Consider the following 17,563-nt stretch of genomic DNA (forward strand, 5'->3'; position numbering starts at 1 on the left):
ACTTGGGTCCTTGGCTTGTGGGGCAGGCAGCAGAACCACTGAGCTAAATCCCCCGGCCCTGGCTTAAATTTCTTAATCTAAAAAGAGAGTCTCTTTAAGAAAGAGGTAGCGCCAGGGATTTAGCTCTGTGGTTCCCACCTGCCTCACAAATTTAAGGTTCTGAGTTCGATCCCCCGTACCAAAAAAGAAAGAGGTGTGGGTGGTTGGGAGAACAGACTGGAACCACAGAGATTTGGTAGCCAGTTTATGCCATGATAACCCACTGTAATTGGAAGTCCAATGTGGAGATGTTTCTAAACTCAATTGAATTTGTACATCATTATAATGTCTATATAATCACATAGCTACTCATTTTTTTTTTGGTACTGGGGATCGAACTTGGGACCTTGCACTTACGAAGCAGGTGGTGGAACCACTGAGCTAAGTCCCCGGCAACCCACTGTAATTGAACTTGGATTGGGCTTTGTTGATTAGGATACCTTACAAAAGGAATATTCCATACCACTCCTTAGTACTGAGAATTGGACACACAGGGCTTTTGCACTGGGGTACAACCCCAGCCCTTTTATTTATTTATTTATTCATATATTTATTTTTATTTTGAGACAGGGTCTAAGTTGCTAAGTTGCCCAGGCTAGGCTCAACTTGCAGTCACCCTGCCTCAGCCTCCCAGAGTGCTGGGGTCACAGGCAGTTGGACCACCCTGGGAATGTTCTGTGTTTTCTGTGGCTCTGATGACTAAATGACCACAGAAGTGAAGCACCATTGACAGAAGATGAGAATCTGGAGCAGAAATTGCTCTTGGTGTGTTCTTTTTGTTTGTTGGTTTATTGGTTGGTTTTTGTTTTTGTACGGAGTCCTCTCTGTATTATTATTATTATTATTATTTTGGGTACCGGGGATCGAACTCGTGACCTTGCACTTTCGAGGCAAGCACCGGAACCACTGAGCTAAATCCCCGGCCCTCCTCTCTGTGTTATTACCTGAGGCTACTGTCATACCTGAGATCCTCTTGCTTCAGCCTGCTGGAGAGGTGAGATTACAGGCTTGTTGTCACAATGGTCAGCAGAAACTGTATTTAGAATGAGTTCTAAATGTTACCTGCGGGTTTCCTTAAGAATTAGACAGAAATCTACCTACGCTCCGGAAAGTCATAGAATGGAGCATTCTTCTGCCCTCTTCAAGAACTGTGAGAATTCCCAAGGGGCTAATGTTGGCCCCCATCTGGGCTCCTGGGCTCCAGTTTGCTATCTCTGCCCCACAGTAGATGTGACATCAGTCCATTCTTCAGTTTCTCCAAAAAATTCCATTCACAGAAAGTATTCAAAGTATAGGTTTTACTAAAGATTTGTGAGGGGTACAGCCAGGTGTGGTGGCACATACCTGTAATCCCAGCACTCGGGAGGCTGAGGCAGGAGGATTGCCCGAAAGTTGGAGGTCAGCCTGAATGAGTTCAAGGCCAGGCTGAAAGATGTGAAGAGAACCTGTCTCAAAAAATAAAAAAAAATAGTCACAAGTGTTCCTCTGTGAGGAAGAGAGGGGGAAGAGAAGGAAACAAGGACAGGACTGAGCTGTGAGGCAGGCCCAAGGCTGTGGCTGGCAGTGAGTCGAGCAGATGAGAGGTAGAGACCCAGAACTGCCTGAGCTTTGGGAGGCGCCAGATATGAGTGTGGAGCTCTGCTGAGTGTGTCTGGGATGAGAAGGCTGTGGGGGCAGTGCTGTTCCTGAGGTCCTCGGGGCGGGCACTTGTGAGGGCTGCAGGGCCGTGGGTGCTGGGCAGGGACAGACGAGGAGTGCATGGGCGGGGAGTGGGAGATACTAACCTTGGCAGATGGAGGTTTTTTGTTTTTGTTTTTTAAGTTGGGAGACCAGAATATGCTTGTAGCAGTAGGTAAGTAAGCCAGGGGAAGGAGAGAAACAGAAGCATTAGGAAAGAAGGATGGGAGAGGGCAGCTGTTGCAGCATTCAGTTCATCTTGGGAATGTCAACGATTAGTCATGCGATACATGTTCTGGTTTTAAAAAGCAAAATGCAAAGAGCAAAGAATAGTGACTGGTGAAGTCTCAGATCGGGCAGAGGCAGAGTCCGGTGTGGCAGCACATGCCTGTAATCCCAGCTATTCAGGAGGCTGAGGCAGGAAAGTCACAAGTTCAAAGCCAGCCTAGGCAACTTAACAAGACTGTCTCAAAATAAAATTTAAAAGAAAAAAAATGAATAAAATTTAAAAGGGCTGGAGAAGTAGCTCAGTGCTCGCTACTTTAATCCCAGGATTGGGTGGGGTGGCGGGGAGCAGAAGCATTTGGAAATGAGAATTTAGGTGAAGAAGTTGACTTGGAATGGGGAAGGAGGAACGTCTACATAATTAGAAATACAGGGAAGTTGTAAGGTATCAGAACTATAATAATAGAGAAGGGTTTGACAGTGGCATCAAGTAGAAGGAAGATAGGTACAGTGGTTGGGGCTGGAGACTTGAGAATGTGGGAAGGGCTTGGATCCCATTGATGTGTGCCTGGCTTTACATACTGTGAAGCTACGGTTGCCAACAGTACATTGTACTGGCTCAGAATAAAACAGAGCCCTTATCTAGATATATAGCATGATAACAACAACATTTCAAATTATGGGGTAAAAGGAATATTCACTAAATAGATTTAGTAAAATTTTCTATTTATGAAAAAAAATTAAATCCTTATCCCACACAGTCCATATCCACAAATTCTGATGTAAAAACACTCAGCTAGAGCGAGGGAAGGAAAAAAAAAAGGGAAGCAACATAAACTGGAAAGAAAATTAGAGAATGTTGTTGTCAGTAGGGAAACAGTTCATTAAATCTGGAGTGCAGCGTGACTGCATGGAATGGTTGGGGAACCTGACACTGCCTCTTTCTTCTGACCTTGGAAAGTTGCTTAACTTTTAATGCTTTATTTTCTTCCTCTATAAAATAAAGATACAGATCCATAGGGCTGTGAGAAACAACCCATGTGGTACTTGTTAGTACTGTGCTTGCCCTCAGCAAGAAGGCTTGATAATATGATTATTAACCATATGTGGTCATTAAAAGCAACGAGGTCCAGCCATAAGTACAGATATGGAAAGATGCCTACAAGTACATTAGGTAGGAAAGCAAACTGCAGATTGATATGTGAACCATCCCATTTATTTATTTATTTATTTATTTTTGCAAAATAAAGCAAAACAAAACCTGGACGTTTTTTGTTTTGTTTTGTTTTGTTTTGGTGTGGGGGCTTATTGAACTCAGGACCTTCAGGACCTTCCACTTGCAAGAGGAAGTGGTTTGTATTTATAATATTGTATTTGAATATATAGAGAAGAATCTGGAAGGCCACCACCCAGTTGTTAACAATGCCATTCCTTGTCATGGAATATGGTTGGATTATTATCTTTAAATTGTATAATTCTAGGTATTATTTGTAAAGGGCTTTTTAAAAAATAAAAATATGAATGAAGCTGGGTATAGTGGCACACACTTATAATCCCAGTACTCTGGGCAGCTGAGGCAGAAGGATCATGAGGTCAAGCCCTTCCTGGTCATTTAACAACTTAGTGAAATTGGGTCAAAATAGAAAATAAAGGACTGGGGAAGAAGCCCTGGGTTCAGTCCCCAACCCCCAAAATAAATGAATGAGTGAATGACACAAGCAGTTCCGTAGCATTACCAGACTGAGTTGAAGATTGATTACAGGTCTTGGAATAAAAACTCCCTCTTACCATGAGAAAGTGATTAAAATCCAAAATTTGCTTGTAAAATATAAAGTGTTCATGACTTCAAAAAGTTTAAAATTTTTGGTTTGGAATTGTGTCATGATAGTAAACAATGACTGTTACTTAAAAGTCTAAAATGATTTGTTTTTTTCCCTAAGCCTGTTTTCTGTAGTCAAGTATATTTCAATGATTTCATAGATTTGGAATGAAAAGCTGTTTTAAAGTTGAATTTTTTGTTTGTTAACATTCAGGGTGCCCATAAACATGGAGTTGTAGGAAAATGAGTTTACAGTATGATGTTATATTATATTTCATGGTAGTTTGGTAGCAGATGCCATAGTATCTCACTGAGGCAGACATAATTTAGGGAATCTGCTAACCAATAATTATACTGTGGTATTAGGAATATGCCCCAAAAGTTTAAATTTAAAATGATTAGGTAACTTGAGATGGTGAATTCTAAATGAGATTTTTCCTATTGTTCACATAATTAGTGTTAACTAGTTGCATTTGTCTTTGTGGAGGGTTGAAGTCAATCTATTGATTTGGAACTCTGGCTTCCAAAGTTGCCATTAGGAGGAGGGGTTTCCTCAGTGTGGTACAGATCGTTGTGCACTTGTGCTGTGTTCCTGGAGAGCCAGGAAGTGCTGAGTGACTAAGAGGAACTCAGATGCCAAGGAGTAGTGTGTCTGGCGTCACTCTGTCCCTCACAGCAGCCACAGGCAAACATGGCTGTAGAGAACTTAATGTGCCTGCTCTGACCTGAAACGAGCGATGCAGAGTGGGAAATATGTGTCCGATCTTGAAGACTCAGTAGAAGTAAATACATAACTTTTAAATAATTTTTATATTGATTGCATGTCAAAATGATAATATTTTTATACATTAGAATAAATAAAAATGCGTTAAAATTAATTTTACCTGTTTCTTTTTTCTTTTTCTTTTTCTTTTTTTTTTGGTGGTGGTGCTGGGGATCAAGCCCAGAGCCTTGAGCATGCTGAACATGCACACTACCATCGAACTATGCCCTCAGACCCGTTACTGGGTTTTTTTGGGGTTTTTTGGTGCCGGCGATCGAACTCGGGTCCTTGCGCTTGCGAGGCAGGTGGCAGAACCACTGAGCTAAATCCCTGGCCCCCTTTATTTTTTTTCTGAGACAGAGTCTTGCTATGCAGTTCAGGTTGCCCTTGAACTCACTATGTGAGTTCAGGGTGACCTTGAACTGGTGGCGATCCTCCTGCCTCAGCCTCCCGACCCTTTACTTTTTATAAATAGGCTATTACATTTTTTTGGTATTGGGAATTAAACCCAGAACTTTTACAATAAGCTACATGTCCATCCCTTTTCTGTACTGTATTTTAAATTTCGAGACAGGGTCTCATTAAGTTGCTAAGTTGCCTAGGCTCTAAATTGCTCTAACTTGTGATCTTCCTGCCTCAGCCTCCCAGAGTGCTAGAATTACAGGTGTGTACCACCACACCTGGCTGGACTATTTAAAATGTTTAGATTACATATGTGGAGCTTGGGGTGTAACAGTGGAAGAGCACATGCTTAGGATCTGTAAGGACCTAGGTTTGCATTTGTGACACATGTGATATTTTTACTGGACAGCATTGATCTGGAGGAAAAGTGACTGGTATGGAATCCATAGCCCTTAAAACATAGCACTGGACCGAGGATTTAGCTCAGTGGTTCCAGCATCTGCCTTGCAAGTGCAAGGTCCCATGTTCGATCCCTGGTACCAAATAAAAAACAAGCAAACAAACAAACAAAAAAGCCATAGCACCAAAAATGCAAGTGAAAATATTGAAACTGAACCAGGTATCTAAATTGGGAAGCCTAGAACTATGGATAAAGACATCAACAGGCAGTTGGTTACTGTCTTGTAACTTATTTAAGACAATGGAAGTGCCAAATGTGATCATTTTTTGGAGAAAAAACAGTAGGTGACTTGATGGATATTTTTTGGGTGAACAAGAGTGGGATCTGGATACCTTAAACTAACTTCACCAGATGTTTGCTGCTGTCAGTTTATTTCCATTTTATAAACCTGTTCTTAGAAAATGAATTTTCTTTTTTTTTAAAGATGTAGGGTCTTGCTGTGTGGCCCAGACTGGTCTATAATTTCTGAGTTCAAGCAATCCTCCTGCCTTAGCCTCTTTTTTTTGGTACCGGGGATCGAACTTGGGTCCTTGCGCTTGCACAGCAGGTGGTGAAACCACTGAGCTAAATCCCCGGCCCCACTGCCTTAGCCTCTTGAGTGAGATTACAGACATCCACCACCATGCTTGGCAAAAATGACATTTTTATTCCTAATTGTTACTGGTATAACTGAGTTGATTTTATAATTAATTTTTTCTCCACATTTTGGCTAGAAAAAGTTGGTGCAATTTTTCCCTAGACTAAAGACAATTTCTCCTCCCTTCCCTTCCTTTCTTCTCTTTTCCCTCTTTCCTTTCCACTCCCCTCCCTTCTTCTCCTTCCTTTGCTCTCCTTCCTATTCCTCTTCCTCCTTCTCTTTGTCTCTGTCTCTGTTTCTGACTCTGTCTCTCTCTCTGTCTCTCTCTCTCTCTCTCTCTCTCTCTCTCTGTCTCTGCTGCGATTTGAACCCAGGGCCTTGTGCATGCTAAATACATGCTCTACTGAGTTATACTCTTGGCCTTTAATTGATATCTTAATTTTTTTTTTTTTTTGGAGACAGGGTCTCACTTACATAGTTCAGACTGGCTTAAATTCACTATGTTCCCCAGGCTAGGCTAGGGTTGAACTCACAGCAGTCCTGCTTCAGCCTCCAGGTGTGCAACACCATGCTTAGCTATTTTGGTTTTTTTAAAGATTACTTCTTGAAGAGAGGTGTGAATTTTTTGAAGAAATGTGCCAAATCTTTAAGATACTTTATTGCTTTTTAAAAAATTTTTTTGGGTTTTTTTTTTTCTTTAATGAAAGGAACTTTCTTTTTTATTATAAAAATAATAGCCAGGTGTGGTGCTGCATGCTAGTAATCCTAGCACTCTAGGAGGCTGAGACAGGAGGATCACAAAGTTTGAGTCTACCGTGGGCAGTTTAGCTACTTAGAGTCTGTCTTAGAAAAAAAAAATTTAAAAGGGCTGGGAATATAGCTTAGCATGAAGGCCCTGGGCTCAATCTCCAGTCCCACAAAAAATAGGTAAACAAACAAATAAATAATAAGTGGGCACTTTGATACGTGCCTGTGATCCCAGCCCTCTGGGAGGCTGCAGCAGGAAAATATGAGTTTGAGCCCAGCCTGGGCAATTTAGCAACTTAGCAAGACTCTGTTTCATACTGAAAAATAAAAAAGCACTGAGGTTGTAGCTCAGTACAAGGGCCCCAGTACCAAGCCAAAAACAAAACCATGTTTCCTATTGATAGACATATATATGATTTTTTTAGCTTTGTTTTGTTTTGTTTAAGATGGGGTCTCACTTTGTAGTTCAGGCTGGGCTTGAACTTACTGTGTAGCCCAGGCTGGCCTTGAACTTGCACGATCCTCTTGTCTCAGCCTGCTAAGTGTGGGGATTACAGATGTGCACCACTGCCCCGGCTAGGAAGTATTTTTAGATGGAGACCGTAACAACTGTGTGTGGCCAACCCCACGGGCATCCTTTGGAGAGTTGAGCTGTGCTTCTGGGTCTTGGTCTGGACACAGGACCTCTGGAAACTTTGGGAGACTCTGGAGATTGAAGTAAAGTCATTTGTTTCATAAATACCTAATTGATCTTTGTAATTCCTCTTATTGGTATTCAGAGTTAGTGTCGGGTTTCACGTTATATTGTTAGTATACTTCTTTCTGTAGTGTTTTGGAAAGCTGTATAGTAATTATGTATATGTTAAAAACATTGCATGCTCTAAAATTCTTGCCTACGCCTAGAGATCTTTTGCTTTTTTTGCAAAAAATCCAAAGAACGGTGTAATCTGTGTGTTTAATTCCGTGTTTTGTTCTGGACTCAAAGGCTATATATTTTACTTACTGCTACTTCCATTACAGAACTAAAAAACAGTATTTCAAATTGATGTGCAAAACAAAATGTTTTTTGAGATCTGATTTATAATTTTTGTTTGCCTTTGCCAGAAAGGAAAAAAAACTAGACCTTATCGGGTTGAGCATTTTATCATCTAGTGCGATGTCCTTTTTTCTATAACACAGGAAAACTAAGTCAGATGATGTGTATGTCGGAAAGGACTCCAAACATTTGCCTTGCCTTTCATATATGTGTAAAATAACACACTTGCAGGATGATCAAAAATACAATGAATATTTAAATTTAAAAAGTTGTTGCAATAAAGGACGCATTGCCATTGATCTCCCTCAAAATACAGTCCTCCCCCTTGCTTTGAGTGCAACCCTGTTGTCATCAGCAATGTGTCTTGTGTCATTAAAATGTATTTTGCAGTCAGCGATGTCCGATGTCCGTGTGTGTAGACAGAGAGAGACAGGAGTCGTTTCCGTCCCCCGCCCGCAGCTTAGCCTCTCTCAGACAGGCAGATAGTGTGTAGTTAGGACATGGGGTGAGGAGGTGTCCCGGCCTCGGCTTCAAGCCTGGCCTCTCTGCTTTTGCTGTGTCTTAGCTGTGGAGCTTGGTGCTGTCACTGGGTTCCTCCACCCTCCATGTCCTCAACTGAAAAGTGGGCCCTGTGTCACCTATCTCATAGATGACTTTTTTTTTTTTTGGTACTGGGGATTGAACTCAGGTCCTTGTGTGTTGGAGGCAGACAGCGGAATCACTGAGCTAAATCCCCAGCCATAGATGATGTTTAAGAGGACTACTTTTGGTAAAGTTCTGTGTATTGCTTACAATACATGCTTGGAAATTGAAGCTAAAATTCAAATGACAATATTAATCTGACTTCTTGCTCCTCATAGGAGCCTTTTTTTTTTTTTAATTGAGATGCAACCCAATTTAGCTATATGAGCCAGGCATGGCGATACATGCCTATATCCTAGCACTCAGGAGGCTGAGGTAGGAGGATCACTGAGTTCAGGGCCAGCCTGGGCTACAGCATGAGTTCAAGACCAGCCTGAACCATATATAGCGAGACCCTGTCTCCGGGGGAAAAAAAGAGACAGTTTACCATTTTATTTATTTATTATTTATTCATTTATTTATTTACTTATTTGAGATGAGTTCTCACTATGTTGCCCAAACTGGTCTCCAACTTGGGCTCCTACCTTAACCTCCCATTAGTTGGGACTACAGGTACCCAGCTAAAATCAACCATTTTTAGTATATGTGCTGCCGAAGCAAGCACTAAAATTAACCATTTTTAAATGAACAATTCAGTGGCATTTGTACATTCTCAGTGTTGCACAAGTGCTACTCTAAACATTTCATCACCTCAAAATAAAATCAGGTACTTGTTAAGCAGTTAATTCTCATTCGTCCCTGCCTCTGCTACTTTCTGTCCCTATGGATTTTCCAAATCTGGACATTTCATGTACCTGGAATCATATACTCTGACCTTTTGGGTCTGCCTTCTTTCACTCAGCTTGAAGTTTCCAAGAGTCTTCCATACTGTAGTGCAAAGAAGTACTTCATTCCTTTTTATGGATAAATAATATTCCAATGTGTGGACATTTTACATTTGTTTATCCATTCATCTGTTGATAGGCTCTAATTATTTCTACCTCTTTTTTTTTTTGAGACAAGGTCTTGCTCTGTAATTCAGGCTGGCCTTGAACTCACTGTATATCCCAAGCTGGTCTTGAATTTGCAGCAATCCTCCTGCCTCAGACTCCCAAGTGCTGGGATTACAGGCATGTACCACCACACCCTGCTTATTTCTACCTTTTGACTATTGTGAATAGTGCTTCTGTGAACCTATATGCTTTTTTTTCCTGGTACTGGGGATCGAACTCTGGTCCTTGTGCTTGCACAGCAGGCAGCAAAACCACTGAGCTAAATCCTTGGCCCTATATGCTTTTAAAGTCCACGATTTCCATGTATTTTATTTTTCAACAGTTATTTTAGAAGAACCAACAAAGGAGCGTGGACAATAATATCTGGAACCAGGAAGGTCCTTGTCTTTACTGATTGCATACTATACGATATGTGGAGGTAAAGCACTGATTAAAATAAAGTCTGTGCTTTGGGTTTTCTGTTGTAGTAGCTTCTCTCCTTGCAAATTGTGCCATTGTGGCTGCCTCAGTGTCCTGAATTGGTTCAAAACATTTCCCTTTCATGGTCATCTTGACTTTGGGGAAGAGGCAGCAGTACCACAGTGCCAGATCTGTTGGATAAGGTAGATGAGGACCCACTGTAATGTTTTTATTTGGCAGAAATTGCTATAAACATTTTTAATCAATCCAGGACATCAAGGCAGCCACAAAAAGACATGAAAGAGGACTTCTAGAACTGCTTCAGAAAGTGGCAAAAATGATGGGATAAGTGTGTTCAAAGCAAGGGGGAGCAATTTAAGGAGGATTAGTGGCAATGTTTATTTTACTATAATAAATTTTTATTTGTATTTAAACATTGATCTTATTTTTTGTTTGTTTTGAGCAGGCTCTCACTGGAGTTCAGGCTGGCCTTGAACTCACTATGTAGCTTACATACATAGTACGTAGCTGGCTTCAAACTTGCAGCAATTCTCCTGCCTCAGCCTCCTAAGAACTGAGTGCTGGGATTATAGGCATGCTCCACAATACCCAGCTATTTACCTTTTTTTTCTTTTGGCTGGGGGGGAGGTGTTCAGACAAGGTCTCACTATGTAGTTTAGACTAGCCTTGAACTCACTGTGTACTTTAGGCTGGCCTTGAACTCGTGGCAATCCTACTGCCTCAGCCTCCCAAGTACTGGGGTTACAGGCATGTGGCACCATGCCTAGCCAAACCTTATTTTTTAAAAAAATCATACCTCTTATATTTTTATTGAGGAAACCTGGTCATTTGTCTAGTAGTTATCCCCAAATTTTGAGGAAATAAATTTTGCTGATTGCCTCCCTGAACTATCACTAATCATATTCTGTTTTATTTCCTGTAAGTTGGTGGTTAGATTCATCAGTTTGATCAAATTTGTTTTCTGAGAGCTTTAAAAGCATCCATATTTGGCAATGTGACTTTGTTGTATTTTCCATCACTAAGCTCATATCTGGTCGTTAAATTGGTGATTGATGATTCATTAATTTGTTAAGGGGTATGCAGTATAACTGATACTCTGTCAGTCCTTCTGTGTTTATTAGCTGGAATACATTGCAAAGAGACTTCCCCTCATCTGTTAATTGGTCACTCATACAGAAGTGCAGCTCATATAGGAAAAGCAAGATAAATGCTTCATACTTTCCCCTCACAGTACTTATCAGTTCTCAAAATAGCCTTCCATATCCATGGGCTGTGCATCTACAGATTCATTTAACTGTAGATCAAGAGTATTCAGGAAAAAGAATTGTGTCTATACTGAACAAAAAAGTACAAACTTTTTTATGTTTATTCCCTAAACAATATAACTATTTGCATAGCATTTGATTATATTAGGTATTGTGAGATCATATAAAGTATATGGGAAGCTGGGTGTTGTGGTGCATGCCTGTAATCCCAGTACTCAGGAGGCTGAGGTGGGAGGATTGTCAAAAGTTTAAGGCCAGCCTGGGTTCCATAGTGAGTTCAAGGCAATATAGCAAGAGCCTGCCTCAGAAGAAACAAAAAATAAGAAATAAAGTATATGGGAAGATGTGCCTAGGCTATATGCAAATAATATGACATTTAAGGGACTTGAGCATGTGCTCTTCCTTTGCTAGGTTCAGTCACTGCCACTCTAAGCCAGTTGCCTGTGGACTTCTTCCCCCAGATCTCTCGCCTGATTGCCCACAGGTACTGGAAACTCAGTAGTCCAACACTGAACTCAAGCTGCTAACTCTAGACCCCAAACCTGCTTCCCTCTGCTCCTTAGTCATCACTAAGCAAGTTACCCATTGATGGAAAATCTTCAACTTTTCTAACTTTATGTAATGTACCGTAAATATATATTTCCTAGTGCACAGAAAATATATTCTAAGGTTCAACAGTAAGTGGTTTAGGTTGTTTGAGAAGGTTGCTTTAAAAAAAAACAACTGAAGGCAACTAGGCACCGCCCCTCTCTATAAATTATGCACTTGGAAAATAGGGATAACAAGTGCAAGACATAAATAATTGATACTGAAGCTTTCCTAAATGATGAATTGCCTGCTGTATCACTACAGATGGCTGCTCTTTGTACTTTTAAGTTTTGATGGGTAACTTTCAAGAGTTCCTCGGTGGTAGCTTTGATTTGGGCTGCCATCACTTCCAAAGAATGTTTTCCTGATTGTTAATTCCAGAATTGCCATACTAGGGCTGGGGATTTAGCTCAGTGTTTCCACCGCCTGCTCCACAAGCGTGAGGACCCGAGTTCGATCCCCGGTACCAAAAAATAAAAGAAATGCCTCACTGTGTGGTGAGTGATCTGATCCACGTTGTTTTAATATGTGTTTCCAAAAGAAACCTCCATGTTTTGAAAGTAAAAAAGAAAAGCAATGTTTGGTTCAGTTTTTCTGTTAGAATTGTCTTCTTTATCTACTCTCCTCTGGTTTCTCCACGGGCTGAAAGTATTGAATTCCATTTTGCTCTGTTTGTTGTAAATCTTCAACAAAAATTGTTGAAAGGAGTTTAGAATATGCTAGCCATATAACACATAAATAAGCCTTTTGTACTTTCATAAGGTCTTTGTATTAGCTGGAGAGTTGGGATGTATGAGAGCATTGATAAAAGTTTATTATGGTATGAACCCTTTCCTTTGGACAGTTTACCTTAGAATCAGATTATAGAAATTTGGAGTAAGAGATAGTTGTGTAGTCATCAAGGTTAAAATGTATCCCTAGGTAGAACTGTCCACGTCCCTAAACCTCCTCTGGTGACTTATCAGTGGCATGACATTCTGGGACAGTTCCTTGGTCTGTCTGGATGAGGCTGAGGGCAATTCTAACCCCTGCTGCTGATTTCACCTCTTTATTATAGGGAAAATGTCGCTGCCCCTGGTTGGTAAAGGTGGGGCAGAGAGGACCTGCCTCAGCTGATGTCCCTGCAGCTCTGGCTCTTAGCTCTGTTAATGAATGTGAGGCTGAGAGTGAGTGTGTCTATCCTTCCAGAGCACTGAACTCTCCCCTGTTAAACACCATAGTCTGGTAACTGGTAACTAAAGCCAGGCAGAGCTATGCAATTTAAATTCCTATTTTCCTAAGAAGCAGTCATATTCTGCAGCAAGTTAAAGCATGAAGAGCCTTCATCATAGAGGATTCTAGAGATACAGAAGTAGCAGTAGGTGGATACTGAGACTTCTGTATGTTGATACAAGCTGGCATGTAGGCAAAGATGATCTGTGTGTAAACATGCTGATACCTGTAGGTAAATCCCAAATACATGGATTAACCACTTTGCGTTTTAAGGGAAAAGTCAGGAAAAAAATGCATGTCTATGTTTATTAATAGGCACAGTGGGGCCTTCTGGCCTTTTGGCTGATGATATTTTTATTTTTATTTTATTTTATTTTTTATTTTTTGGCACCGGGGATCAAACTCAGGTCCTTGCGCTTGTGTAGCAGGCTGCGAAACCACTGAGTTAAATCCCCAGCCCCTGATGATATTTTTAGACAGATCATGATAGGGACTCAAGAACCTTAAAAGAAAAACAATGATCTAATTTATGTTTGTTATCTTGGATTCTCCCTGCTATGATTTTGTTTATTTTGTCCCATTGTCCCAAATCAGTAAAGGAAAACAACCCTGGGGTTAGAAATTGCTCTAATTACTTGTTTGAGGGGTTAGCTTTTCATTCATTCATTCATTCATTCATTCATTCAGGTTTTTTGAGACAGTGTCTTGCTGTGTAGTCCAAGCTGGGCTACTCTTTTTTTTTTTTTTTTTTGGTACCAGGGATTGAACTCAGGTCCTTGTGCTTGCGAGGCAAGCAGTGGAACCACTGAGCTAAATCCCCAGCCTAAATTGGGCTACTCTTGAACTCACAGTGATCCTCCTGCATCAGCTTCCCAAGTATTGGGATTACGGGCGTGCGCCACCATACCTGGTTTCTTTTTTAAATCATCATTTTTGTTTGGTTTAGTCTGACTGCTTTCTGCATGTTTGATTTTTTTCTGTTTTTCCCTGTCTAGGCAGTTATTTTGCCAGCCACTTCATCATGGGAGGAGAGAAGTTTGACTCCACACACCCTGAGGGTTACCTGTTTGGGGAGAACAGCGATCTGAACTTCCTGGGGAACAGACCAGTTGCGGTAGGACCATAATCTCTTTACTTCCCTATGGGGCTCAAGTGGCGGGTAAGAACATGCTCACAATTGCTGGCTCAGCAGAGTTCGCGCATGGTCTGAGCTGAGAAGGGCCCTAGGAGCCAGGTGTCTGGTGCTAGAGACCAGTGGAAAGACGGTACAGTTTGTGTAAGGGCGGCTGAGTCTCATCACACAGCTTCCCGAGTATTCAGGTCTCCCCTTCCACAGCTCTCATCCAACCCCCTAGCTGGCCCTCATTTGCTTGCTTTTTCTTCTTCATAGCATTTAACACCAAGCTTCTATACTCTTGTCTCTTTCCCTGATTGTCCGCCTTCCCTTTAAAGGCAAGGACTATGTTTACTGTTGTATGCAGACCTTGAGCAAAGCCTGGTACATAGCAGCAAGCCAGGTAAATATTCATTGAGTAGATGACTGGAAAAGTTTCCATCCGAATTGATACTAGAATACATTTCTCTAAATTTTTTGTTGAGCTCCCTACATCTGTTGTTTTATTTTTTTATTTATTTTTAAGCAATCCTGCCTCAGCCTCTGAAGTACCTTGGACTACAGGGTCATGCTACATGCTCAGCTCTGTAGACCTTTATTGAATACCTTCTATAGACCCAGCATGGGGCTCTCTGACAATAGCTTCCAGGTGACTCTTGACTGGAGCTCTTGACTGACTCCTGTGTGCTAAGAAAGGTCCTAGAGACTTCCCAGATGCTCCTGCTCCTCATGAAAAGCCACCTAGCAGGGGACTTCTTTTTTTTTCAATAGCAGAAATAGAATCTAGGGGTGTTCTATCACTGTGCTACATCCCCAGCCCTTTTGACTTTTTATTTTAAGACAGAGTCTCATGAAGTTGCCCAGGCTGGCCTTGAACTTGCTATCCTCCTACCTTAGCCCCAAATAGGTGGGATTACATGGGGTTCTAGGGATGTGCCACCGTGTCCAGTTTAGAGGATTTCTTGTCACTCATTTTGTCAGTGAAAGACCCAAAGCCCTGAAGAGGTGAACAATGGTGGAACTGGCCTAAGGAAGTACATACTATGTCTGTGGCCCTGTTCCAAGCATTTTACATACTTTTTTCTCAAAGCAGTATAACTAGGTCTGTCTGACCACAGATAATTAATTTTGCCTTCTTCAAGACCCTGTCAAGTTAGTAGGGTAGATAAGACATACAAACAGGGAACATCTGGGTGGTAGAGATCTGGAGTGGTGGAATTCGGTCAGAACTGAGAGTGAGAGATGAGAATAGCAGGACCAGATGTTCTGGTGCTGTGGTTGGCACAGTGCAGGGAGTGCAGTGGTCTTTCAACAGTGGCACTCACCTAACAGGCTGGTCAGGTGAGTGGGAAAGGGGCTTCTCAGGAGCAGGGCCTGAAAGTATTCACATTTCTGTTGAATCAGCAAACATTTTCTGAGCAGCTGCTTTGTGCTGGGTACTGTGATAGACGCTGATGACACAACTGAAGTGAGCCTGGTTGTTTCCTCCCTGGAACAGGTAAGGAAACCATCTGGCCTGCTGACAGAGCAAGAATGGAAAGGTAGGCGGGGGCTCCATGACCTTGAGACATTTTCACTATCACCTGTAGGCTATGGGGAGTATGTTCTAATTTTTGGCAGGTGAGTGACCTAGAGAAATTGTTTGTGTTTGTTTTTAGGTGGATTGCTCTGGTGATGGTCGTCTATCTTGGATTTAATTTTTAAAAAACACTTTTGTTGTTTTTCATCCTTTTTACTTGGGGTGACCCCTTTTCTAATTTAGTCTAGCTGTACTCTTTTCAAAATACCGAGTCCCTTCTGCTTTAAATCAAGTTATGCCAACTAATATTTATCAAATGTCTACTCTGATTTTGCTACTGCTGCCTTAGCAGTTAGAAAAGCTCCCCCCTCCCCCATAGAGCCAAGTAAGAATTTTACCTCACCAGGGGCTTGCTTGTCCTTAGAAAATGGGCCTGTGTGTGTGTGTGTGTGTGTGTGTGTGTGTGTGTGTGTGTGTGTATATATGTAAATTGTTGGTCTTTTCTGTAAGGATGACTCTTAGGTTCATTTTGAAGTTAATGCTGGCTGGCAAACTTCCCCAAAGTTGAGTCACCTTGTTTACACCACTGTGGAGGCCTGTGAATGATGGAGCTCTTCCTGAATTGCTAGGTAGCAGCCTTAACTGTAAGTTTGAGGCTTTTCCCCATGGGATTACTGATATTGGTGTTTTTGTTGTTGGTTTTTTTTTTTTTTTCTGGTACCGGGGATTGAACTTGGGTCCTTGAGCTTACACAGAAGGCAGCAAAACCACTGAGCTAAATCCCCGGCCCTGTTGTTGTTTTAATATAGTAATCATGAAGTAGGCTTAATGCTGTACAGAGCAAATGTTTTGAAAAATGTCATACTATAATTTCATATTAGGAAATCAAATCAGAGTAACTTAAGTAGTTACGTAGAAACGTAGTATACAGAACAGAATAAAAACAACATGCTTCTCTTTTCTTTCCCCTCATGCTATTAATAATAACATTTACTGAACACTTCCTAATTTTCCAGGTCGGGTTGTCATGGGCATTTCACGACTTATCTTATTTTGTCCTCATATACTAATGAGAAATATCCTTATTTGATAAACGAAGAACATGAGGCACAAAGAGGTTAAATAAAAATTTCCAAGCCCGTAAGGGATTGAATCAGGATTTGAACCTAGTTGTTCAGCTCCAGGGCCTTAGCAGCTCTTACCATTTTTATAGTAAGGTCAGGTGTACTTGGGATCTCTGCCCACATCTTGTCCATGAGTCCATTTATGTTGATCATCAAATGCCGCTTGTGAGATTTGGGTAGAGATCTAAAAGTAGAACAGGTGGAATGACATGCTTTCCTGGAACATCCCTCAGAGAGTGTGAACGTGGTGTGTAATTCCATCTGCCAAGCTGACCTCTAGGTTTTGCTCCACTTGGTTAGGGGGTGGCCTGGAGACCCAGGCTTGACATGAGGCTTGAGTTCTGAAGCATTGACTTTAGCTCTTGAGTGACAGAGCTGGGTGTCAGCAAATGAGTGTCAGGTTACGAGGTAGAGAGGACAGCCTTTTAAAGCCATCCAGCAGCACCTGGCATGAGTAGCTCCTCTTTCCAGAGAGAATGAGTATGGGTAGAGACGTGTGTTAAAATAAACTGTCATATTAAAATATAAATGCCAAAGACCTCCTGGTTCCTCAGATGTGTGGTAGTTGCTGTCATTTCCGAATGAGCAGACTAAAAAGTCTGTCTTCAACTGAGCTATCACTTGGTCTATAGTTTTTATTAGAGTGCTATGGATCTACCATTTAGGGTAATCCATCAAAGGAAATTTATTATCAAGTCTTTTTTTTTTTTTTTGGTACTGCGGATCGAACTCAGGTCCTTGTGCTTGCACAGCAGGTGGCGAAACCACTGAGCTAAATCCCCGGCCCCTATTATCAAGTCTTAAGGTCAGATTTAAAGAAACTAGAATGGTGTATGTACAGAAAGCAGTTGAAGAGAGTGGGAATCAAGATCTCAAGTTTTATTTATATCTTCCATTAAACTCTCTGTAACTGTGGCACATCTGTCACCTGGGCTCTCAAAT

The 17,563-nt window shown here is 41.4% G+C and overlaps 1 protein-coding gene across 6 annotated transcripts in view; it reads left to right on the plus strand.

Moving 5' to 3' along the window:
- The window catches only part of Rnf157 (ring finger protein 157), an 83,361-nt gene that overhangs the window by 12,406 nt on the left and 53,392 nt on the right, over window positions 1-17,563 (plus strand). For all 6 annotated transcript variants that reach the window (XR_002388106.2, XR_002388107.2, XR_015450245.1 and 3 more), the window contains exon 2: window positions 13,860-13,978. Coding sequence is in view for 3 of the 6 variants with exons in the window: in XM_004860745.3 (XP_004860802.1) it covers window positions 13,860-13,978 (119 nt within the window). In the remaining 3 variants the exon portion in view is untranslated. The remainder of the gene's footprint in view (window positions 1-13,859; window positions 13,979-17,563) is intronic.

The sequence above is a fragment of the Heterocephalus glaber genome, unplaced genomic scaffold, assembly GCF_053883595.1.
Source record: "Heterocephalus glaber isolate CG9 unplaced genomic scaffold, H.glaber_assembly_v1.0 deba00000937, whole genome shotgun sequence".
Lineage (NCBI taxonomy): Eukaryota > Metazoa > Chordata > Mammalia > Rodentia > Bathyergidae > Heterocephalus > Heterocephalus glaber.